At 44.8% G+C, this 26,127-nt stretch overlaps 1 protein-coding gene across 1 annotated transcript in view; it reads right to left on the bottom strand.

Annotated features, from left to right (window-relative positions):
* The window catches only part of LOC311125831 (sodium bicarbonate cotransporter 3-like), a 71,608-nt gene that overhangs the window by 21,827 nt on the left and 23,654 nt on the right, over positions 1-26,127 (bottom strand). Inside the window, exons 2-13 of the mRNA XM_084158443.1 lie at positions 19,223-19,304; positions 16,358-16,501; positions 16,027-16,165; positions 15,578-15,738; positions 15,177-15,365; positions 7,871-7,980; positions 4,171-4,328; positions 3,902-3,989; positions 3,622-3,768; positions 3,335-3,435; positions 1,139-1,313; positions 843-976 (exon numbers count right to left, since the gene is read on the bottom strand). Of these exons, the coding sequence (XP_084014569.1) occupies positions 843-976; positions 1,139-1,313; positions 3,335-3,435; positions 3,622-3,768; positions 3,902-3,989; positions 4,171-4,328; positions 7,871-7,980; positions 15,177-15,365; positions 15,578-15,738; positions 16,027-16,165; positions 16,358-16,501; positions 19,223-19,304 (1,628 nt within the window). The remainder of the gene's footprint in view (positions 1-842; positions 977-1,138; positions 1,314-3,334; positions 3,436-3,621; positions 3,769-3,901; positions 3,990-4,170; positions 4,329-7,870; positions 7,981-15,176; positions 15,366-15,577; positions 15,739-16,026; positions 16,166-16,357; positions 16,502-19,222; positions 19,305-26,127) is intronic.

Below are 26,127 nucleotides of genomic sequence, written 5' to 3'. Positions count from 1 at the left end.
CATTTCCAGATCTGCTTTACAGTGGGCTGGCCCACCAGCCCTGTAGCCTTACAATGTGGACAGGCTTTCAAGTTGTTGACCACAGTTGAATCTGATGTTTTAGTGCTAGGCTGGATATGTTTCCATCATATTGCTCATCAAATCCTTCCAGATGAAGGAAGGAAAGGAAACAAGAAGGAAAGGAGACAAGAGAAGGTGTTCTTAGGAGGGAAAGGAGACAAGAGAAAGTGTTCTTAGGAGGGAAAGGAGTCAATTGAAGGACAAAGGACAAGTGAAGGAAAGGAGACAAGTGAAGGAAAGGAGACAAGTGAAGGAAAGGAGAAAAAAAAAAAAGGAGACAAGAGAAGGAGGTGTTTGAGGAAGGAAAGGAGACATGAGAAGGAAAGTAAAGGAGAGAAAGAGGCATGGTTCATACACATTTTGACACATGGAATTTCATGACTTTTCCATGACTTCTCCATGACTTTTATTAAAATTTGCTGCTGCAATGTCCGACTGTCTCTCTCTTCTTGAGCAACGGCCCACTAGTCTAGCACTATGCAGGTGATGCTCGCAAACACCGATGCGCTAATGTCATTCCGATCCTGGCTGATATGTCGATTTTTATTTGATTTATAAATTACTTAAAAACTGTGCCTAAAACAATTACATTAACAGAAATTAATTTTTCCATTAAGTTTGAAAAACATTTTCAGATTTGATCATTTTCCAAAACTTTCCCAGACCTGGAAAACACCATTTAAAAATTCTATGACTTTTCCAGGATTTCCATGACCATACGAACCCTGAGGAGGTGTTTGAGACAGTTGGGACACGGCTCCAGCAGTAGCCTGGACGCTCACCTGCAGAATTTGAAGAGGATCTTCTCAAAGACCAGGACTGGCCCAGTGCTGCCCAGGATGGTGAGTGGCTGGCCCGCAAACATGGAGAAGGCCACGCCCGTCAGAGACGCCCCGAACAACGACTCGATCGCACTCTGGGTGTGGAAGGGAGCGAGAGAGGAGAGAGACAGAGAGAGTGGAATGGAGGGGAGATTAGACAAAGATGGTGAGTAATTAAACATTTCTATAACAAACTCATCAATAACTGTTGACAAATACACAATATTTCCCATTAGTTTTTTGGTGACATCACTCACAATGTTTCCCTTGGTGGCCTCGCCCAGCAGGCCTCCGAAAGTGATGACAGGGGACATGCAGGCGCAGTAGAGGAACAGTACAGAGGCCAGGCACTGCAGGCTCAGAGCATCCCTAATATCTCTCCACAGGAACGGAGCTTTCCTTCTTACATCCATCACCAGGCCCCCAAAGATCCTGACAGAGGAGGAGAGAGGGAGGGAGGGGGAAGACGTCAGAGAGCAGTTTAAAAACAGAGAGCGAGAGCGGGGAAGCCAGTGGGGGAGTTTTAATAATAGTTTAATTGCTAGAGATGTGATATCATCTCTGCACCTTTAGTATTGGGGACAACTCTAAACCAGAGCCAACTCTAAACTGGACAGACTGTGTAGAAGGCAGGTGGAATATAGCCGGCAATGGAAACACACACACACACACCTCCAGTACAGGCCTCTTCAGGTCATGTTTCAGAGGGGTCAAGTACAGCTCCAGTACAGGCCTCTTCAGGTCATGTTTCAGAGGGGTCAAGTACAGCTCCAGTACAGGCCTCTTCAGGTCATGTTTCAGAGGGGTCAAGTACAGCTCTAGTACAGGCCTCTTCAGGTCATGTTTCAGAGGGGTCAAGTACAGCTCCAGTACAGGCCTCTTCAGGTCATGTTTCAGAGGAGTCAAGTACAGCTCCAGTACAGGCCTCTTCAGGTCATGTTTCAGAGGGGTCAAGTACAGCTCTAGTACAGGCCTCTTCAGGTCATGTTTCAGAGGGGTCAAGTACAGCTCTAGTACAGGCCTCTTCAGGTCATGTTTCAGAGGGGTCAAGTACAGCTCCAGTACAGGCCTCTTCAGGTCATGTTTCAGAGGGGTCAAGTACAGCTCCAGTACAGGCCTCTTCAGGTCATGTTTCAGAGGGGTCAAGTACAGCTCTAGTACAGGCCTCTTCAGGTCATGTTTCAGAGGGGTCAAGTACAGCTCTAGTACAGGCCTCTTCAGGTCATGTTTCAGAGGGGTCAAGTACAGCTCTAGTACAGGCCTCTTCAGGTCATGTTTCAGAGAGGGGTCAAGTACAGCTCCAGTACAGGCCTCTTCAGGTCATGTTTCAGAGAGGGGTCAAGTACAGCTCCAGTACAGGCCTCTTCAGGTCATGTTTCAGAGAGGGGTCAAGTACAGCTCCAGTACAGGCCTCTTCAGGTCATGTTTCAGAGAGGGGTCAAGTACAGCTCCAGTACAGGCCTCTTCAGGTCATGTTTCAGAGAGGGGTCAAGTACAGCATGTCCAAAGCCTACATAAACACTTTAAAGTGATGTCACCCTTAATGCCATACAGTTATTAACTCCATCTTCTTCACTGGGCAGAATGTAATTAACTAGTGGTCCACATTACACAGTAACTAGTGGTCCACATTACACAGTAACTAGTGGTCCACATTACACAGTAACTAGTGGTCCACATTACACAGTATCTAGTGGTCCGCATTACACAGTATCTAGTGGTCCGCATTACACATTACACATTAGTGGTCCTCTGTAGCTCAGCTGGTAGAGCACGGCGCTTGTAACGCCAAGGTAGTGGGTTCGATCCCCGGGACCACCCATACACAAAAATGTATGCACGCATGACTAAGTCGCTTTGGATAAAAGCGTCTGCTAAATGGCATATTATATTTATTATTATTATATTACACAGTATCTAGTGGTCCACATTACACAGTATCTAGTGGTCCACATTACATAGTATCTAGTGGTCCACATTACACATTAACTACTGGTCAATAATATACAACTCTACTTAGTCTTTCCCATGAAATAAGCTACAATTGAAGCCCAGTTAGTAAAAGTAAGGATTCAGAAAGAAATCTAGTATATTTGGTATTTTTCATGAACTAGACATACACTATGGAGAGGTCTCAGTATTATTGGAGAGTGAACGGTCTGACTGTTTAACCCTGCTTGGTGACTAGTGACTAGCTCTGGCTTGATGTGTAGACGGTGTGTGTGGTGCCGCTAGATGAAAGGCTGCAGTAGACCTCTTCAGCTTCTACAGCAGACACATGAAAGGCTTTCCAAACCTCTATTGAATAGCTCTCAGGTTTATAATGCTTTTATAATGAGCTGCCAAGGTGACCACTCAGTCTGGCAGCTCCTTTTCATCTAAAAGGACTTAAAGAAAAGCCATTGTGTGTGTGTGTGTGTGTGTGTGTGTGTGTGTATGTGTGTGTGACCCACCTCCCTGTCCTCTGTAGCTCTGGTCCTGCTTGGTGTTGGTCTTCTTTGAAGGATTCATTATGGGCAGAGCCGTTGGGCACGGAAGGCATCTTCCTCTTCTCCTGTGTAGAGAAACGCCCCCCAAAGGCCAGGCCAGGTTACTGCACAGCCCTCAACATTCTAACCATCCGTACTGTACACACACCATGGCCACAACGGTTCTCTTACAATATTACCCATCGGCATGTCTCACATGTTCAACAGCAGTCAGCAACCAGCCAACCACTATCTTCTTCCAGAACTCTCACCTGAGATGGGACACTCTTGGGGGGCTCGATTCGTATCGTAGGGTCCCACTCTCCTGGGGGTAGGACGGTCACCTGGTCCAGAAACTCATCTATCCCCGACAGCAGATCGTTCCGGTCTTTGGCCTTGTATGCTACATCATGGAAGATCTGGCACATGACAACAACAGCAGTCTCTCAAACGATATGTCGCTGCTTTTGACACCACAGCAAATGGGACAAATTGGTGATTGGTCAAGTTTGAAATTGGACCAATCCAGAGCTGTGTTGTAGTGCTCCTCACCTCGTCTGTCATCAGCGTGGCGATGGAGCGGCCAATCTCGTGGTACTGAGGACCCTTCCCAAACGGACCCAGCAGCAGGAACAGGAACCTGACCAATAGGAGAGCAGGATAGAATCAGAGTCCATCCAAGCACACACCCCCCTCAACACACAATATATATATTTCCAAAATTGTCATCTACTGCCATAACTCCTTCACTGTCAAAATAACTCAATGCCTGTCATACGATTCAGATAAGTGTGTGTGTGTGTGTGTGCATACGGTGTTACCTGGTGGGTACGGGGACCTCAGTGAGACCAGTGAGCAGCACGGCGGGGGACAGCCTGATGAAGGCTATGATTGGTCGCTCCAGGAATTCCACCTCTCCCACCAGCACGTTGGACGCCTCCGCCCCCGGAGGGATCTTCTTCATGAAATTCATGTCCACCTGGGAGGTCGAAGGTCACAGGGTTAAACAGGAAGAATACCTGCTTGGATGTTCCTGAAGTTGAATTGTATTGTTTAAACCAAATTCCTATGACCAACAATTGGTGGCGTATATGTTTTTGGGCAGAAATGTGGTATCAACACTGGGAGGCTGCTCTCTGATCCCATGTACCATCTCCTGTCATTGTGCAAGGCACGTAACCCCCCACAAAGTAGAATACCTATTAGGCAACTGTATAAAACATGTGGTCAACCCTCAGTCTGGAGAGCTGCTGGGTGTTCAGGCTTTTGATCAAGCCCTGCTCAAACAAGTCAGATTCAGTTTATCAAGGTTCGGTTGAGCAGCTCATTTCTAAAATATGTTTTGTTAGAGGAATAAAATACTAAATGGAATAAAAGCCTGCACTCTCATTAGCACTCCTGGAGGATAGTTGACCACCCTTGATGTAAAACATTGCAACCAAATACGTTTTATGCCTTTATCAAATAATTTGCTCATTCAATATATCAAAGATCATATAGGGGAAACACTGAACAGTTAACTAGAGCGATAACTAGCTAGGCTACAATATATGTTTTGAATTGGCTACCTAGTTAGTCTGTTCTCTATCATATTTTATAGGCCCTCCTTGAGCAATGGCCCACACGCACACATGCAGGTGATGTGCACACACACAGATGCACTAAAGTGTCATATTCCGATCCTGGCTGATATGTAGATTTTTCTGTGATTTATAAAATATTTAAAAACTGTGCCTAAAGAAATTAACAGAGATTATTAAAATACATTTCCATGACATTTTAGATTTGATCATTTTCCAAAACTTTTCCAGGCCAGGAAAACACCATTGTAAATTCCATGACTTTTCCAGGATTTTTAAGACCGTATCAACCCTGCATTATGATGCTAGTGTTTGCCAAATTGGGCCAAATTACCATAACATTCTCAAATGTTATAAACTGTGGAAAAATATAAGTTGTGTGTTTTGGTAACATGGTCAGTTACTGAGGATATGTGTGAAAACGGGTAGTTGGGGGTTGGACTATTACATCACACAGGACATAGCCTAATAAATCACATAGATGTGTGCTGCTGCTGCAGGAACTACAGTGCTATGAAAAAGTATTTGCCCCCTTTCTAATTTTCTCAACTTTTGCATATTTGTGATACTAATATTAGATCAAGGGAACTCTGCATTCCACAGTAAGAACATCATACCAAAGGTCAAGCATTGGTGGTGGTGGTGTGATGGTTTGGGGATGCTTTGCTGCCTCAGGACCTGGACGACTTGCCTTAATAGAAGGAACCATGAATTCTGCTCTGTATCAGAGAATTCTACAGGAGAATGTCAGACCATCCGTCTGTGAACTGAAGCTGAAGCGCAGCTGGGTCATGCAGCAAGACAATGATCCAAAACACACAATGAAGTCTACATGAAAATTGCTAAAAAGCAACAAATTGGAAGTTTTGGAATGGCCTAGTCAAAGTCCAGACCTAATCCCAATTGAGATGTTGTGGCAGGACTTGAAATGAGCAGTTCATGCTTGAAAACCCACACGTCACTGAGTTAAAGCAGTTCTGGATGGAAGAGTGGGCCAAAATTCCTCTACAGCGACGTGAGAGACTGATCAACAACTACAGGAAGCATTTGGTTGGAGTCATTGCAGCTAAAGGTGGCACAACCAGTTATTGAGTGTAAGGGGGCAATTACTTTTTCACACAGGGGAATTGGGTGTTGCATAACTTTGTTTATGAAATAAATATGTAACTGTTGTGTTATTTGTTCACTTATGTTCCCTTGATCTAATATTAGGTTTTGGTTGAAGATCTGCTAACATTCAGTATCACAAATATGCAAAAGTAGAGAAAATTAGAAAGGGGGCAAATACTTTTTCATAGCACTGTATATCTGTGCTTCTGACAGCCGTACTGCTTCACAAAATGAAGGACAAGCCAAAAAACAAGAATCAAAACATCAGACTCACTGGACCACGGTCAAACCACTACAGATAGATCAACACAGTCACAACACTGTGGTCACACACATTAACACACACGGCACTGGCAAGTAACATGTCATGTACAATCACGTCACGGTATAACAGTCTCATGGAACTGCCAGGAACAACACAACTTACTGCAGGCCTCCTGGCACCCCCTCCCCGGGAACCACAACTACAGTGGCAAGTCTGCTGAGGGCGGGACAAACAGGATACAGACAGGGGCACAACTTAATTCAGGTCACACCACAAGCTCAGCTCACACACTCAGCTGGGGTACAATCTGGATCCATGATGTCACCCCTTTTATAATAACAACACTATCCTCATAATACACTGTTCTCCTACCCATCAGTCCCCCCCCCCCAAGGAGTGGAACCATGGAACTTTGTTCAGTTTCCAGCGCCACCATGTGTTATTTCCAATGATATAGAGAGATATACACTACCGGTCAAATGTTTTAGAACACCTACTCATTCAAGGGTTTTTCTTTATTTTTACTATTTTGATTTGTTTAACACATTTTTGGTTACTACATGATTCCATATGTGTTATTTCATAATTTGGATGTCTTCACTATTATTCTTCAATGTAAAAACTAGTAAAAATTAAGAAAAACCCTTGAATGAGTAGGTGTGTCCAAACTTTTGACTGGTACTGTATATTTTTATTTTTATGTTCAGTTCAATATATAATTTAAAAGTATGTATTAAGGAGTCTATAATAGAATATACATGTCAAAACTAATGTAGACATTAATTAATGCATTTCTATACCTTCCAAAATATTTTTTACAATGGAGGAGGAGTACAAAGATGGCTGCGAGGTGGCCTCAAAACAGCTCCCCCTGTCAGTCATCCAGGGTTTATACACATCATTGGTTATTTCATATAGGTTTCATGTGAAAGCTGCTGCATCTGGTTGTGCAGTCAGTCTGACTTCTCTGTAGAGCCCTGCATGGGCATGAATTTTAAGCCCGAGCCCTACCTATGCGTCGACGTTCAGGCCCTACCCAGGCCCGACTGCTTCTACCAAATTAAAGCCCCGGCCCTGACCGAAACCAGAAATAACTTCCTCCATTAGCTGCTCCTGTCAGTCACTCCCTGTGCGCAGCTCACTCTGCTCATGGTGGCTCAGTCTGTGAGTATCCATAGCAACAACTCTGCTAGGTCTGCTCAATGATGAGACATGAGAGCAGTTAGAGTGACAAAGTAGCTAACAGCTAACAAAACTCAAGGAACATTATTTTCTGTGAAATAATCTCTCATGTCTTATATTTGACGAGGTTGAAGCACTTCTGACACCATTATGATCTTAGTCAGATATGACTATGGCTCAGCTTCAAAATGTTAGTGATCAATTTAGTGATACACGAGCCCTGCCCGTACCATAGTTATTGATTAAAAATAAATAAATAGGCCCTACTCGGCCCTAACCCGATGCATAATGTCGGGCCCGGGTCGGGTAACAGAGCTCTACTTCTCTGTCCTCGTGGCGGTGGGTCTACACAAGGCACAGCAGTGGGAGGAGAGGAGACGTTACCTTGCTGAAGTCCACAGTGCTGTTCTCTCTGCTTCCTCCGTTGATGCGGCTCTCACTCGGTTTACTGTTCTCCAGGTTCCCAGGAGCTGACTGGGGGGACGCCAGGAGGCCTGCCCAAGGGGAGGAGGAGGATGGGGGAGGGGTAGAAGAAACCAGTGGTCAATTGAACAGTAAAAATGAACTGTGTGTATGGCCGATATGAATGGGGGATTGGTATAATTGTGTACGTCTACAAATTGTATGCGTCTGAGAAGGGGGCTATGTATGTGTGACTCAGTGAGTTTGAGAGTTTGTTCAGACATGCAGCTGCTCAGCACATGCTGGGTGAGAAACTCCACTTACGCAACACAAAGCCATTAGAGATGGTAGAAATAACAGTGGGGGGGGGTCAATTAGGTAGACATCCATAGACATCCTCTCAGTGTTGTGGTTGGACAGAGCGGTTTCAGAGGTTATTAATGGTGGAATGTGTTCCAATGGGGCCCTGCCTGCGTCAATCCCCTGCATCTTACTGAACCAGTCAGCCCACACAGCCAAGATACACCACATGGTCCAGTTAGACACTTACAGACAGCTCATTTAAAGCTGGGAAAAACTGACCTGAACAAACGCACTTGTTGACACACACACACACACACACACACACACACACGTCATCCTCTTGCTGTAAAAACGTATTTGGACCTCCTGTCATCTTACAGTCTATGAGCCTTGCCATCTGAAACTAGGACTTGCTCTAGAACGCACTCTGCGTCATACTGTGCAGCGTCTGTGTGTGTATGTATGTATGTATGTATGTACAGTGAGGGAAAAAAGTATTTGATCCCCTGCTGATTTTGTACGTTTGCCCACTGACAAAGAAATGATCAGTCTATAATTTTAATGGTAGGTTTATTTGAAGAGTGAGAGACAGAATAACAACAAAAAAATCCAGAAAAACATATGTAAAAATGTTTATCAATTGATTAGCATTTTAATGAGGGAAAAAAGTATTTGACCCCTCTGCAAAACATGACTTAGTACTTGGTGCCAAAACCCTTGTTGGCAATCACAGAGGTCAGACGTTTCTTGTAGTTGGCCACCAGGTTTGCACACATGTCAGGAGGGATTTTGTCCCACTCCTCTTTGCAGATCTCCAAGTAATTAAGGTTTCGAGGCTGACGTTTGGCCACCTTCCACAGATTTTCTATGGGATTAAGGTCTGGAGACCGGCTAGGCCACTCCAGGACCTTAATGTGCTTCTTCTTGAGCCACTCCTTTGTTGCCTTGGCCGTGTGTTTTGGGTCATTGTCATGCTGGAATACCCATCCACGACCCATTTTCAATGCCCTGGCTGAGGGAAGGAGGTTCTCACCCAAGATTTGACAGTACAGGGCCCTGTCCATCGTCCCTTTGATGCGGTGAAATTGTCCTGTCCCCTTAGCAGAAAAACACCCCCAAAGCATAATGTTTCCACCTCCATGTTTGATGGTGGGGATGGTGTTCTTGGGGTCATAGGCAGCATTCCTCCTCCTCCAAACACGGCGAGTTGAGTTGATGCCAAAGAGCTCGATTTTGGTCTCATCTGACCACAACACTTTCACCCAGTTCTCCTCTGAATCATTCAGATGTTCATTGGCAAACTTCAGACGGGCATGTATATGTGCTTTCTTGAGCAGGGCGACCTTGCGGGTGCTGCAGGATTTCAGTCCTTCACGGCGTAGTGTGTTACCAATTGTTTTCTTGGTGACTATGGTCCCAGCTGCCTTGAGATCATTGACAAGATCCTCCTGTGTAGTTCTGGGCAGATTCCTCACCGTTCTCATGATCATTGCAACTCCACGAGGTGAGATCTTGCATGGAGCCCCAGGCCAAGGGAGATTGACAGTTCTTTTGTGTTTCTTCCATTTGCGAATAATCGCACCAACTGTTGTCACCTTCTCACCAAGCTGCTTGGCGATGGTCTTGTAGTCCATTCCAGCCTTGTGTAGGTCTACAATCTTGTCCCTGACATCCTTGGAGAGCTCTTTGGTCTTGGCCATGGTGGAAAGTTTGGAATCTGATTGATTGATTGCTTCTGTGGACAGGTGTCTTTTATACAGGTAACAAACTGAGATTAGGAGCACTCCCTTTAAGAGTGTGCTCCTAATCTCAGCTCGTTACCTGTATAAAAAGACACCTGGGAGCCAGAAATCTTTCTGATTGAGAGGGGGTCAAATACTTATTTCCCTCATTAAAATGCAAATCAATTTATAAAATTTTTGACATGTGTTTTTCTGGAATTTTTTGTTGTTATTCTGTCTCTCACTGTTCAAATAAACCTACCATTAAAATTATAGACTGATCATTTCTTTGTCAGTGGGCAAACGTACAAAATCAGCAGGGGATCAAATACTTTTTTCCCCTCACTGTATGTGTGTGTGTGTGTGTGTGTGTGTGTGTGTGTGTGTGTGTGTGTGTGTGTGTGTGTGTGTGTGTGTGTGTGTGTGAAACCTGAGCATGCCTCACATTAAACCCTGACATCATTTATTAGCCAGTGGTAATAGTGCCAGATTACAATAACATGGGGGCAACTTAATGTAAAAGAGTTACCAAACTTTGTTAAAGGGTATCTCTCAACTCCAATTTCAGCCTTTGCCCAAACCCTTCAAATTTACAGGTGAGAATAATATAATATAATAATATAATAATAATAATATAATATGCCATTTAGCAGACGCTTTTATCCAAAGCGACTTACAGTCATGCATGCATACATTTTGTGTGTATGGGTGGTCCCGGGGATCGAACCCACTACCTTGGCGTTACAAGCGCCGTGCTCTACCAGCTGAGCTACAGAGGACCACCTAGAAGTTGTGGGTGGCGGGGGAATAAATAAATATTCATTTTTGGGAGTGGGTAAACGTAGTTGTACCTGATCCCAACACTTTGTCACTAAAGTATACTTACTAGAAGTCCACTGGCATGCTCTGATAATAAAAGAATGTGCATTGTGAGGAAATATGGCTCTGGACAGTTAGCGCACAGTGGTAAGGTGGCAAGTTCCTGACATCTTGCGGTGTAAGTTCAAATCCCCTATGTAAATAAGGTATTTCTGTTTTTATTAGTTTTTTAATTTGCAAACATTTCTAAAAACCTGTTTTCGCTTTGTCATTAAAATGAGTATTGTGTGTAGATTGAGGAAAACAAATAATTTATTCCATTTTAGAATAAGGCTGTAACGTAACAAAATGTGGAAAAAGTGAAGGGGTCTGAATACGTTCCGAATGCACTGTATGCAGTAGCTCTTGGTCAAATTAACTCAGATTGGTCTTGGGTACACACACAAAAATATAAATGCAACATGTAAAGTGTTGGTCCCATGTTTCAGCTCCTGGGGACCGCACAAAATGTTATTGATCTCAAATTTTGAGCACAAATGTGCTTACATCCCTGTTAGTGAGCATTTCTCCTTTGCCAAGTTAATCCATCCACCTGACAGTTGTGGCATATCAAGAAGTGGATTAAACAGCATGATAATTACACAGGTGTACCTTGTGCTGGGGACAATAGAAGTCCACTAAAATGTGCAGTTTTGTCACACAACACAATGCCACAGATGTCTCAAGTTGAGGGAGCGTGCAAATTGGCATGCTGACTGCAGGAATGTCCCCCAGAGTGGTTGCCAGATAATTGAATGTTAATTTCTCTACCGTTTTAGAGAATTTGGCAGTACGTCCAACCGGCCTCATAACTGCAGACCACGCCAGCCCAGGATCTCCACATCCGGCTTCTTCACCTGCGGGATCGTCTGAGACCAGCCACCCGGACAGCTGATGAAACTGAGGAGTATTTCTGTCTGTAATAAAGCCCTTTTTTGGGGAAAAACTCATTCTGATTGGCTAGGCTTGGCTCCCACCTATGGCTGCGCCCCTGCCCAGTCATATGAAATCCATAGATTAGGGCATAATTAGCATCTTTTTTGATCGTCTCATCACTGCAACTCCCCAATGGGCTCGGGAGAGGCGAAGGTGGAGTCATGCATCCTCCGAAACATGACCCGCCTAACCATGCTCCTTAACCAGCTTAACCCGGAAGCACCAATGTGTCGGAGGAAAACCCTCCCCTAACCTGGACGACGTTGCGCCAATTGTGCGCCGTCCTATGAGACTCCCGGCCACGGCCGGTTGTGGCACAGCCCGGGAATTAACCCGGGTCTGTAGTAACACCTCTCGCACTGCGATGCAGTGCCTTAGACTAATGCGCCACTCAGGAAGCCCTGAATGTATTTTATTTTAATTGACTGATTTCCTTAAATGAACTGTAACTCAGTAAAATCGTTGGAATTAACTCTATTTTTCTTAAAACTGCATTGTTGGTTAAGGGCTTGTAAGCGTTTCACGTTAAGGTCTACACCTGTTGTATTTGGCGCATGTGACAAATAAAATGTCATTTGATTTATGCAGAAATGTGCCTTACTGCCTTTTTAATTTTGTGTAATGTCAGTAGTCTAGTCAAGGAAGCGTCATGCTAAATATATTGGCACACTCCACTTACCAAGACCATTGCCAAATAAGGCACGCTGTCACCGTTTTTATAGTAAGCCTTGAGGTGGTACCACCAAGCACATCTAGAAGGGAGTTTATTTCATACCGAAATCCTCCCTTGAACCTTCTCAAGGTGCCTCTACATCACGATTTCAATGGTAGAGTTGAACCGCTGGGGGCAAAAAGAGCTAGATTTACTACTAAAAGACCAAAATATATCTATTTTGCAACGAACTGTCAAAATGAAGTGTCAAAATGAACTGCCTAAAACATATATGTGCTTCACAAGTCATCACACACACAGACACACACACAATGTAAAGGACCGAGAGGGAGAGGGGTCAGATTTTGTAAGGTGAGGAAGGGTTTCATGCTATTTGCAGGATATTGAACCTGCTGGAGGTGGGGTGAGGAGCTGCACCAGGTGGGCGGGGTCTGCACCCTCAGACTCCTCCTTGTGGTCATTGACTAGACAGGACTGGAGCTTCAGTTCCTCCCCATCTGGAGCATGGACCACCACACTGGGGATACTCCAGTTCTTGCCCTCCCCAGATGCCAACCCAATCTCTGGGTCTAGGTCTGGGTCAGTCAGAGGAGGGGTGGAGGACGAGCAGGGAAGGGTGGAGGACGGGCAGGGAGGGGTGGAGGCTCTGTGTCTGGCTAGGGGAGGGGTGTCCTGGGGGGTGCTGAGGGGGGAGGAAGGGGCGCTGGCGCTGAGCAGGAGGCGGCTGAGGTGGTTGAGGAACTGAGACCCCCTGGACTCCCTTGAAGAGGGAGGGGTGGTGGCGGTGGAGGTGTGTCGCAGGAGGGAGGGGCAGTAGGCGGAGAGACTCCCTATGGAGGGGGCAAGGGTAGTTGGGAAAGGAGAGATAAGACAGGATGGAAAAAGGAAAGCAGGAAAGAAGGAGAGGAAAAATAAATCAAGGTGAGAAGGGTAGAAATCCTAAATGTGTGTTGGGAACGATGCTCTTCATGCTAAGAAGCCCAGGCATTGGAAGTGTCTTGTTAGCGGAAGTCCAAGACAAACAGCAGGGGCATATTCAGTACGTCCCAAAACATCACATAGAACGTACACTACCAGTCAAAAGTTGGACACACCTACTCATTCAAGGGTTTTTCCTTTATTTTATTTTATTTTTTACATTGCAGAGTAATAGTGAAGACATCAAAACTATGAAATCACACATTAAAAATAATGTACTAACCAAAGAAGTGTTAAACAAATCAAAATATATTTTATATTTGAGATTCTTCAAATAGCCACCCTTTGCCTTGATGACAGCTTTGCACACTCTTGGCATTCTCTCAACCAGCTTCATGAGGTAGTCACCTGGAATGCATTTCAATTAACAGGTGTGCCTTCTTAAAAAGTTAATCTGTGGAATTTCTTTCCTTCTTAATGCGTATGAGCCAATCAGTTGTGTTGTGACAAGGTGTGGGGGGGGGAGATAGCCCTATTTGGTCAAACACCAAGTCCATATTATGGCCAGAACAGCTCAAATAAGCAAAGAGAAACGACAGTCCATCATTACTTTAAGACATGAAGGTCAGTCAATACGGAACATTTCAAGAACTTTGAAAGTTTCTTCACGTGCAGTTGCAAAAACCATCAAGCGCTATGATGAAACTGGCTCTCATGAGGTCCGTCACAGGAATGGAAGTTACCTCTGCTGCAGAGGATAAGTTCATTAGAGTTACCAGCCTCAGAAATTACAGCCCAAATAAATGCTTCACAGAGTTCAAGTGTTATGGTGTGGGGGTGCTTTGCTGGTGACACTGTCTGTGATTTATTTAGAATTCAAGGCACACTTAACCAGCATGGCTACCACAGCATTCTACAGCGATACGCCATCCCTTCTGGTTTGGGCTTAGTGGGACTATCATTTGGTGGCTATTTGAAGAATCTCAAATATATTTGGATTTGTTTAACACTTTTTTTGGTTACTACATGATTCCATATGTATTATTTCATAGTGCTGATGTCTTCACTATTATTCTACAATGTAGAAAATAGTAAAAATAAAGAAAAACCCTGGAATGAGTAGGTGTGTCCAAACTTTTGACTGGTACTGTACATGGATCCGCACTAAACCAGGAGAGATTAAGTCAAGGCAAATTAACATCTGTCATAATGCCAACCGCCCACAAACAGCAGCGAACATGTTCATAACACATTCAAAAACACTGTTTAGCAACCATTGTGCAATGTTACAAAAACTAAATAAATCCCACGGTTACATCACACTTTAATAAGGATATACTATAGGTCACTCAAACGGACCAATCACAAGCAAGGGGAAGTTGACCAATAATCTTCAACTGTGATTTAAGTGCAACATGATGACATGTGCACAGATTTACTTTGGTTATAAGTTATTAACTATTAGCCTACTACAACAGTTCAACACAAAAACCTATTCACAAAACCATCTTTCCAGGAGAAAACACAATCCAGTGCACAAAACAAACTCATCTCAGACTTATCACTGCAGTGTTCAAGAACAGTCACAATGGGCAAATCACATGCCAGCAAAAGACCCATGCACCAATCAGAGCCTGCCCATCGTCTTGTCACTCTGTACTTCAGCCAACTGACACCATATGGCTCTTTAAAGACCCAACCCACTTTTTTTTTTTTTTTTTTTTTTTTAAACACCTCCATAGTGCATACATTAAATCTGTCAAAACTTTAGTAAAAAAGGGTGTAAATAAAATATTATTTAATAGAAAAAATAGTGAAAAGCTGAAATGAGGGGATAGCGAGCAGTAGAGAAAAGGAGAAGTGCAGCGAGGGCCCTCACCGTTTCTCTCAAGCAGGTGTGGGTCAGATTGTTTCTTGCCGATGTCAGCGAAGGAGCGCACCAGAGGGATGCGGTTGCTGAGCTTCTTCTCATTCTGGTGGTGATGTCTCTTCAACATGGCCTCCCTCACCTTCTGCCTCAACCCCTCCTCCAGCTGAGCTGACGCCACCATGCTGTCTATCACCATGTCTATGGGGGGCACAGGGTAGACCGCATGCTTTACTCAACTGTTACATGATTTATTCAACTGTTACAGGCTTTATTCAACTGTTACATGGTCAACACATTCAACTTTCAGACTCACACATAGCCAAAACTCTCTCATTCACACACCCACCCATACACACCTAGCTAGTAAAACAGTGAAATGTCTGCAGAGAGACATGCATACACACACTCACCAGCGATCTCCTCAATAGTGTTAGCTCTCATGTCCAACATGACAGTGCCGTTGAGGATGCAGCTGCGGAGCTCGAAGAGGCTGTGTAGAGACAGCGTGGCCACGTAGGGCTTACTCCAACGCTCCCCTCCATCCTCCACGTCTTCCTCAAACTTTAGCCACCTACACACACACACACACACACACACACACACACACACACACACACACACACACACACACACACACACACACACACACACACACACACACACACACACACACACACACACACACACACACACACACACACACACACACACACACACACACACACACACACACACACACACACACACACACACACACACACACACACACACACACACACACACACGATTAAAGGAGCTGTTTATGAGGTTTGATGAGGAAATATCCAATAGGAGTAGTGAGGAAGGGTGTGTGTCGTGCCTGGCTGTCTCCCTCCACTCGTAGACGTGTCCGTCCCTGAAGAACAGCTCGTCCAGCTCAGTGAACAGGTCGTGGGGCATGTGTTCCTCATCATCATCCTCTGTCCCCAGGATGAACTGGACCCGCTGGGACGGGGTGTCTGGAAACACAGGGGTACAGGTGTGGAAGATGGGTAATGTAGTACAGCAAAGGGAATATCAGCAGAAAACCCCCAGAAAAGGTTTGGCATAGGAAACAGGGCTGGAGAATGGAGATATGACAACAGAGCTGATCTGAGGACAGTGAAGCTAAAGCAGACGTTGAGGTGGGAGAGGGAACTAGTCTTAGCTACCATAAGAAGGAGACTCTCGTCCATCTTCACGGTCCGAGCGGTCTCTCCTCTTGCGGTGGTGTCTGTTGCCACGGTGGCGGTGGTGTCTCCGTTTGGTCTCTCTGCCCAGAGGAACATGGACACCCACATAGACCGCTCTGTGACCTGGAGACAGGGTAGAGAGAGGCATGGTCAATCACGGTCTATCACGTTTAACAGTCTTATCTGCAGTAGGGCTGGGTATATACACGGCATAAAAAAATTAAATAAAATGTATTATGTAATGTCAGTATGTTTATTCGTAATATACATAGTCCGATTTTAGCATTCTCCAATCTTTAGATCGCCCAAACTTGCATGAGACAAATGTGGTTGTTTTCATACACTGCAGCCTTCCTGAGTCACCATCAGACTCCACATTATGGAAACCTACTCTGACCCACCCCTTTGTCGTTTACGTGCGTCACACATGAAAAAAACCTTTCCTCTGATCCTTCTCTCAATTTCTGTCGTATCAAGTGGCCATACCTGAAGCATTAAATGAATGGATGAGTACGTGCCATTCTGACAGCAACTAAGAATGGATAGAAAGGAAGTCACTGCCTAAGACCCACTGCTCCCTACTCACTGCTCGTCGTCAGGACATTGGGAAAGGAGAGAAGGCTAAAGGAGGAGCAGGACATGCAGGCTGCTCTTTGTGCTTATAAAACACACTTTATCTTTTGAGAGCTGGGAACGTTAAACCCTTCTGTATGGCATACTACTGACGTCAGTCTGGACAGAGCAGATAAACAGACCAGGAGGATGGTCTTCATCACACCCCTGTTACATACATGTAATATGTTATAGCCCACTAAGTCCAATGGGGAAAGAATTCATACACAAAAAAAACTACAAAAACGTAGTATTTGAGAGTGGGGGCCTGCGTCTTGATATTTTTCCCCTATTATTAGCCATGGGGAGTTTTTAGCAGTAATAAATCTCTAAGACCTAAGAAGTTGTGTCCTCCCTAAATTAAGTGTCCCATGCTGTGGTTGCTTAAAGGTGAGCTGTGAGCCTTGCATTAGGGAGCATTACATAGAGAACAACACTACCTAATCCACCCAGTTCCTCTCTGGATGATCTAAAAAAGGTCCAACTGTGATCCTCAGCTGCACCCCTGCAGGCTTTCCTGTCCAAAAGTACTTAGTTCCTTTCATTTACATGGATGACAGAGATGCACAACAACCCTAATAATATAACTAACATATTTATTGTTCCAGGCTTCCAGCTAACATCTTTATTGTTCCAGGCTTCCAGCTAACATCTTTATTGTTCCAGGCTTCCAGCTAACATCTTTATTGTTCCAGGCTTCCAGCTAACATCTTTATTGTATCCCTGGACATTCCTAGGAATAAATAACATTCAGGTCAGAGGTTTTCCTCTGTGGTTTCCATTAGCACCTCTGGTTGTCAGCTGTAATGTTCTGCGCAGTAGGAGTCGTCCCTGCTTTAGAGAAGTGTGGAGGTGAGGAGAGAGGGACATATATTACTTTAGCGAAGTGTGGAGGTGAGGAGAGAGGGACAGATATTACTTTAGAGAAGTGTGGAGGTGAGGAGAGAAGGACAGAGTAGTGGAAGGGGAACATAGAGGTTGGGTCTGCCTGTACCAACCGTGTGATTATGTGAATGAGTGAGATAGTGTTCTAGAGAGAGTCAGAGAGAATGAAGGGGGAGTGAAAGAGCAGGCTCTATTAAATGAGTGAAGGCCAGAGCTTCAGGCTAGTCCACAGTAATGCTGTTAGAGCTGCCACTAGGGTGGGGGGAGGAGCAGCTAATGCATGACATTCTCACACTGTTCTCTACCTCATTAGCCAGGGGTTACAAGTTACACTGTTCTCTACCTCATTAGCCATGGGTTACAAGTTACACTGTTCTCTACCTCATTAGCCATGGGTTACAAGTTACACTGTTCTCTACCTCATTAGCCAGGGGTTACAAGTTACACTGTTCTCTACCTCATTAGCCATGGGTTACAAGTTACACTGTTCTCTACCTCATTAGCCATGGGTTACAAGTTACACTGTTCTCTACCTCATTAGCCATGGGTTACAAGTTACACTATTCTCTACCTCATTAGCCAGGGGTTACAAGTTACACTGTTCTCTACCTCATTAGCCATGGGTTACAAGTTACACTGTTCTCTACCTCATTAGCCATGGGTTACAAGTTACACTGTTCTCTACCTCATTAGCCAGGGGTTACAAGTTACACTGTTCTCTACCTCATTAGCCAGGGGTTACAAGTTACACTGTTCTCTACCTCATTAGCCATGGGTTACAAGTTACACTGTTCTCTACCTCATTAGCCATGGGTTACAAGTTACACTGTTCTCTACCTCATTAGCCAGGGGTTACAAGTTACACTGTTCTCTACCTCATTAGCCATGGGTTACAAGTTACACTGTTCTCTACCTCATTAGCCATGGGTTACAAGTTACACCGTTCTCTACCTCATTAGCCATGGGTTACAAGTTACACTGTTCTCTACCTCATTAGCCAGGGGTTACAAGTTACACTGTTCTCTACCTCATTAGCCAGGGGTTACAAGTTATTAGTGTTCAAGTTCACCTCACAAAGCCTGGTCTCCCCAAGCACAGCTTCTTGGGAGGGGATGCAGCTACAGCGTGTGTGTGTGTGTGTGTGTGTGTGTGTGTGTGTGTGTGTGTGTGTGTGTGTGTGCATGCATGCATGCATGCAAATGAATGTGGGTTGGAGATAAATTGTTAAAATTCCATGGGCTTCTTTGATACTACTGTGTGTACTCAGTGTATACTGTCAACATGGATAGGATCCGGGCACATTTGATACTTTGTGTGTGTATATATAAACACTAAAATCAGACTTACTCTCTAGCTCCTCTTTCTCAAAGTTGGTGTGAATGGTGGAGCTCGTCTTCCCCAGGTCCACCACCGCCTCATCATCGTTCCCCTGGTGACGACAAGGAGAAATACAAATCAGTTGGCAGATTTCAACAAAACACAAAAAGAGAACGGAATGTACATTTGGTGGTGATGCAGAGAGAAAGGATATTTATTCAATAGCCTAAATCTTCATAGTTCCCAAAGAGCAAGTTGTTTTAAAGCTGCAATATGTAACTTTTTGTGCGACCTGAAAAAATTCACATAGAAATGTGAGATATAGATCTATTATTCTCACTAAAAGCAAGTCTAAGTGGTAGATCTGATCTACATGCTCTATTTCTATGCTTCCCGTTCTTCAGTTTGGTTTTTGCGTCATTTACTTTAGGTTTTGTACACCAGCTTCAAACACAATACTTTTGGTTATGGAAGATATATTTCACAGCGGTTTAGATGGTACAATGATTCTCTACACTATACTTGCTTGTTTTGTCACAAACTGAAATTAGGCGAACTATTCGAATTTTAACAACCAGGAAATGGCAGAGCGATTTCTTCCTAGTGCATCTTTAAGCATTGATAGAATTGTACAACACACCCTAGACACTAGAGGGTAGGAAGGAAATAATGAGGCAATAAAAAAAAAACGTGGGCCTACGTAGTCAATCCTATTGACCACGAAGCACAGCGTCGGAGATACACAATGGAAGAGGGTAATACAGGTCACATTGGGTGGCAGTTGGAGCCGTGTGAAGTTAACTTCCTGTTCTAGGTCTTACACTTCCTATTAGGTTACACCTTTTAACACAGCAGTCAAATTCAATAGGACTCCCTAATCCAGCCATCTCACTAAGACCACACAGGCAATAGTGTAATAGTAGAGCTTCATCTGCTTCAAGACTGGACCTAACAAAGAAATAGGCCTATAGGCTAATCATAAGTCTATTCTGATAGCCTCTTAAAACAGTCATGGGAAAGATCCTGCATTTTCCATACACTATAGGCTAACTACACCACGTACAAGAACAACTCCAAACTGTCATCGTTCAGTTGATATGGCAGATGCCATTACCATTGGATAGAATTACAATTAAAAGTAGCCTCTGCCGAGTCCCCAACAACTGGATGTTCCGGTTTTCAGGGGAAATAGAAAAAAAGAGCCTGTGACGAGACTTCCGCTTTTTGGACGTTAACAAGGTGACACTCCCATCTTAACTCCTCCACATTTACTGGATTGGTTGAACAGTGCAGAAGAGAACATTTCTCTTCCTGGCAAGACTAGTATGTAGGGGGATCTAGTTTCAGGTGTTTCTCTTACGCCTGCTACGATAGGTTAATTATAAGAGACATTGTAGCCTACTCTATAGGCCTAATCAGGAGAAAGGCCTTTGAACGCTATAGCCAAGGGGAATGACTCAGACAGAGGGATGTCCCTGCTGAATAAAGCCTAGGCGGCTGGACAGCACCTGCGGGGGTGAGCGCTGAGGTAAATATTTGTGTTGGGCACAGGCCAGCACGCCCTGAGTCCAAAGACAGGCTGTCTTAGTAGCACGACACAGACGCATACAGTGTTTAGATTTGAGTTACCCAAACTTTACAAGTTTGTGTTATCCATCTCTCCAGCTTGCATTCTCTCTCTCTAGCTACAGTGGGGGAAAAAAGTATTTAGTCAGCCACCAATTGTGCAAGTTCTCCCACTTAATAAGATGAGAGAGGCCTGTAATTTTCATCATAGGTACACGTCAACTATGACAGACAAATTGAGAAGAAAAAAACCCAGAAAATCACATTGTAGGATTTTTAATGAATTTATTTGCAAATTATGGTGGAAAATAAGTAATTGGTCACCTACAAACAAGCAAGATTTCTGGCTCTCACAGACCTGTAACTTCTTCTTTAAGAGGCTCCTCTGTCCTCCACTCGTTACCTGTATTAATGGCACCTGTTTGAACTTGTTATCAGTATAAAAGACACCTGTCCACAACCTCAAACAGTCACACTCCAAACTCCACTATGGCCAAGACCAAAGAGCTGTCAAAGGACACCAGAAACAAAATTGTAGACCTGCACCAGGCTGGGAAGACTGAATCTGCAATAGGTAAGCAGCTTGGTTTGATGAAATCAACTGTGGGAGCAATTATTAGGAAATGGAAGACATACAAGACCACTGATAATCTCCCTCGATCTGGGGCTCCACGCAAGATCTCACCCCGTGGGGTCAAAATGATCACAAGAACGGTGAGCAAAAATCCCAGAACCACACAGGGGGACCTAGTGAATGACCTGCAGAAAGCTGGGACCAAAGTAACAAAGCCTACCATCAGTAACACACTACGCCGCCAGGGACTCAAATCCTGCAGTGCCAGATGTGTCCCCCTGCTTAAGCCAGTACATGTCCAGGCCTGTCTGAAGTTTGCTAGAGTGCATTTGGATGATCCAGAAGAGGATTGGGAGAATGTCATATGGTCAGATGAAACCAAAATATAACTTTTTGGTAAAAACTCAACTCGTCGTGTTTGGAGGACAAAGAATGCTGAGTTGCATCCAAAGAACACCATACCTACTGTGAAGCATGGGGTGGAAACATCATGCTTTGGGGCTGTTTTTCTGCAAAGGGACCAGGACGACTGATCCGTGTAAAGGAAAGAATGAATGGGGCCATGTATCGTGACATTTTGAGTGAAAACCTCCTTCCATCAGCAAGGGCATTGAAGATGAAACGTGGCTGGGTCTTTCAGCATGACAATGATCCCAAACACACCGCCCGGGCAACGAAGGAGTGGCTTCGTAAGAAGCATTTCAAGGTCCTGGAGTGGCCTAGCCAGTCTCCAGATCTCAACCCCATAGAAAATCTTTGGAGGGAGTTGAAAGTCTGTGTTGCCCAGCGACAGCCCCAAAACATCACTGCTCTAGAGGAGATCTGCATGGAGGAATGGGCCAAAATACCAGCAACAGTGTGTGAAAACCTTGTGAAGACTTACAGAAAACGTTTGACCTGTGTCATTGCCAACAAAGGGTATATAACAAAGTATTGAGAAACTTTTGTTATTGACTAAATACTTATTTTCCACCATAATTTGCAAATAAATTCATAAAAAATCCTACAATGTGATTTTCTGGAAATCTTTTTCTCATTTTGTCTGTCATAGTTGACGTGTACCTATGATGAAAATTACAGGCCTCTCATCTTTTTAAGTGGGAGAACTTGCACAATTGGTGGCTGACTAAATACTTGTTTTCCCCCACTGTATCTCTCGGTCTCTACATCACTCTGCATTCTCCTCCTAACCAGGGACAATTGTTCTGTAACAACCATGAACCCAAGAGAAGTTAGACTGAACCTAATGAACACGAAGTAGGTCTATTTATTAGAGACCAACTCAACAGACGACATTAAAAAGTAAGTGGCAGTTGGCAACATTTCACTAACTTTCTAGGCAGATCAGCCTCCTGTCACATATGATATATGCCACTGACTGACCTGTCATGTTCGGGGCTAGTCTAGACGCCGTGCACCATTTCAGGGCACTACATGAGTTTAACAATCGCTGCCAAAGGTTTTTGTACAACCAAGGAGTGCCTTGTAAATATAATTCGACACACAGGGTGAAATAGACAGATAGGCTACCTCCTGATGATGAAATATGCCATGTGGTCCAGTGCTACTGCTCTGGAAAGCAGCAACAATCCAGTCAGTAGGAGCCTCCTACCACCACCACGGTTTTCTAAAGGTTGAATTTTCTGCAGTAGAGAATAGAAACAATATGGCCTAATAGCCAAGTTCATGAACTGGAAAGTTTTTCATTTAGCGGTTGTACGGTTGCTGGGCCTGGTAGCTAAACCATATGGTGGGAACTTCTAGAGAACTACCCATTTAGCAAGTGCTGCTTCTACTAAAATAGCTAAAAGACGATGGTTTCAGAGTAATTCAGTGAGTTTAACTTGCTTGTTATTTGGGTTCCTACTCTTCCATCACTGGTACAGTAATAGGCTCTTAAAACTTAAAGTACTTTTTAAAAAACCACACTGCTATGAAAAAAGCACATGCCTATTCCCAATACAGACCAGAACACACATACCACACATGGAGCTTTGGCTGCTGTGGTACTCTTCAAATTGACAATATCTCCCCAGAAATCCATGGCTGGCAGACTCTGCAGAGTGGCGGAACCCCCCCCCCAACGAAAGAGCACCCAAGTCCTGCTTCAATCACTGGATGGTGACTGGGTGGTTTGAGTAGGGAATCAAGGTGGCAGTGAACGCAAATAGGCCTACAGGTCTGAGCAGACAGTCTGGGTGGGTGCCCAAATAGTCCTCGAATGCGTGGAGTGTGTACGTGTGTATAAGTACGTGTTCACAATTTGCGTCTGCTTTCAGGAGGGTGTTCCAAATATGATTTTTTATTTTTAGCTGTGGGTGTGTCCTGAGAGAGCTGCTTTAAAAAGGGGGGGGCATATAAATGGAACAGCATGTGGGGCGACTGTGGGGGCAGCCGGTCTGAAGTAAATTAGTCCACGTGCCACGTTTGGGGTGCTAATAAAATCAATCCATAAATAATTTTACAGTTAAAAAAGGTAGGCTGCATGGGATTTTGAACATTAGGTTATACTAAATGTAGGTTGTTGCACCCAAAATGTAAGGCAATCATCGGGAAGATCTAGATTGTTGCATTTGAGCCATCTGTGACTGTGATATTGTTAACTGTTTTGTACCTATCAAATCCAATGTGGAGGGATATTTAGGGTGTTATGCTAGTCTGCTAGACCACTAGCCAGAATCAAATTGAGTGTGCACTTATTACCTTCGGAAAGTATTCAGACCCCTTGACTTTTCCCACATTTTGTTACAGCCTTATTCTACAATGGATTAAATGTTTAGTTTTTTTCAGCAATCTACACATAATACCCCATAATGACAAAGTGAAAACAGGTTTTTAGAAATGTACTAAAAATAAAACAGAAATACCTTATTTACGTTAGTATTCAGACCCTTTGCTATGATACTCGAAATTGAGCTCAGGTGCATCCTGTTTCCATTGATCATCCTTGAAATGTTTCTACAACTTTATTGGAGTCCACCTGTGGTAAATTCAATTGATTGGACATGATTTGGAAAGGGACACACCAGTCTATATAAGGTCCCTCAGTTGACAGTGCATATCAGAGCAAAAACCAAGCCATGAGGTCGAAGGAATTGTCCGTAGAGCTCCGAGACAGGATTGTGTCAAGGCACAGATCTGGGGAAGGGTACGAAAACATTTCTGCAGCATTGAAGGTCCCCAAGAACACAGTGGCCTCCATCATTCTGAAATGGAAGAAGTTTGGAACCACCAAGACTCTTCCTAGAGCTGGCTGCCCAGCCAAATTGAGCAATGCGGGGAGAAGGGCCTTGGTCAGGGAGGTGACCAAGAACCGATGGTCACTCTGACAGAGCTCCTCTGTGGAGATGTGTGTCCTCCTCCCAGAGTGCAAAGAGCCTTGGCGTGACCCTGGACAACACCCTGTCGTTCTCCGCTAACATCAAGGCGGTGACCCGATCCTGTAGGTTCATGCTCTACAACATTCGGAGAGTACGACCCTGCCTTACACAGGAAGCGGCACAGGTCCTAATCCAGGCACTTGTCATCTCCCGTCTGGATTACTGCAACTCGCTGTTGGCTGAGCTCCCTGCCTGTGCCATTAAACCCCTACAACTCATCCAGAATGCCGCAGCCCGTCTGGTGTTCAACCTTCCCAAGTTCTCTCACGTCACCCCGCTCCTCCACACACTCCACTGGCTTCCAGTTGAAGCTTGCATCTGCTACAAGACCATGGTGCTTGCCTACGGAGCTGTGAGGGGAACGGCACCTCTGTACCGACTCCTGAGTGGCGCAGTGGTCTAAGGCACTGCATCGCAGTGCTAACTGTGCCACTAGAGATCCTGGTTCGAATCCAGGCTCTGTCGCAGCCGGCCGCGACCGGGAGACTCATGGGCGGCGCACAATTGGCCCAGCGTCGTCCAGGGTAGGGGAGGGAATGGCCGGCAGGGATGTAGCTCAGTTGATAGAGCATGGCGTTTGCAACGCCAGGGTTGTGGGTTTGATTCCCACGGGGGGGGCAGTATAAAAAAAATATATGTATTCACTAACTGTAAGTCGCTCTGGATAAGAGCGTCTGCTAAATGACTAAAATGTAAATGTAAAAATGTACCTTCAGGCTCTGATCAGTCCCTACATCCAAAACGAGGGCATTGCGTTCATCCACCTCTGGCCTGCTGGCCCCCCTACCTCTGCGGAAGCACAGTTCCCGCTCAGCCCAGTCAAAACTGTTCGCTGCTCTGGCACCCCAATGGTGGAACAAGCTCCCTCACGACGCCAGGACAGCGGAGTCACTCACCACCTTCCGGAGACACTTGAAACCCCACCTCTTTAAGGAATACCTGGGATAGGATAAAGTAATCCTTCTAGTCAGGATCGAGGGAAAGATGAACGGAGCAAAGTACAGAGAGATCCTTGATGAAAACCTGCGCCAGAGCGCTCAGGACCTCAGACTGTGGCGAAGGTTCACCTTCCAACAGGACAACGACCCTAAGGACACAGCCAAGACAACGCAGGAGAGGCTTTGGGACAAGTCTCTGAATGTCCTTGAGTGGCCCAGTCAGGACCCGGACTTGAACCTGATCTAACATCTCTGGAGAGACATGAAAATAGCTGTGCAGGAACGCTCCCCACCCAACCTGACAGAGCTTGAGAGGATCTGCAGAGAAGAATGGGAGAAATTGAAAGCAAAAAGCTACAGTGAGCTATAGTCAGAATCCAAAGTGTCCTCATGTGCCCTGTGACCCGACGCTGACATCTCGGTGTCATCCTCCAAACACATAGCCGTCCAAGGCGTCCATGCTGAGAACACAATGTA

The sequence above is a fragment of the Coregonus lavaretus genome (genome assembly GCF_964263955.1).
Source record: "Coregonus lavaretus genome assembly, chromosome: 3".
Taxonomy (NCBI): domain Eukaryota; kingdom Metazoa; phylum Chordata; class Actinopteri; order Salmoniformes; family Salmonidae; genus Coregonus; species Coregonus lavaretus.
This window is presented reverse-complemented; position numbering and strand designations above follow the sequence as displayed.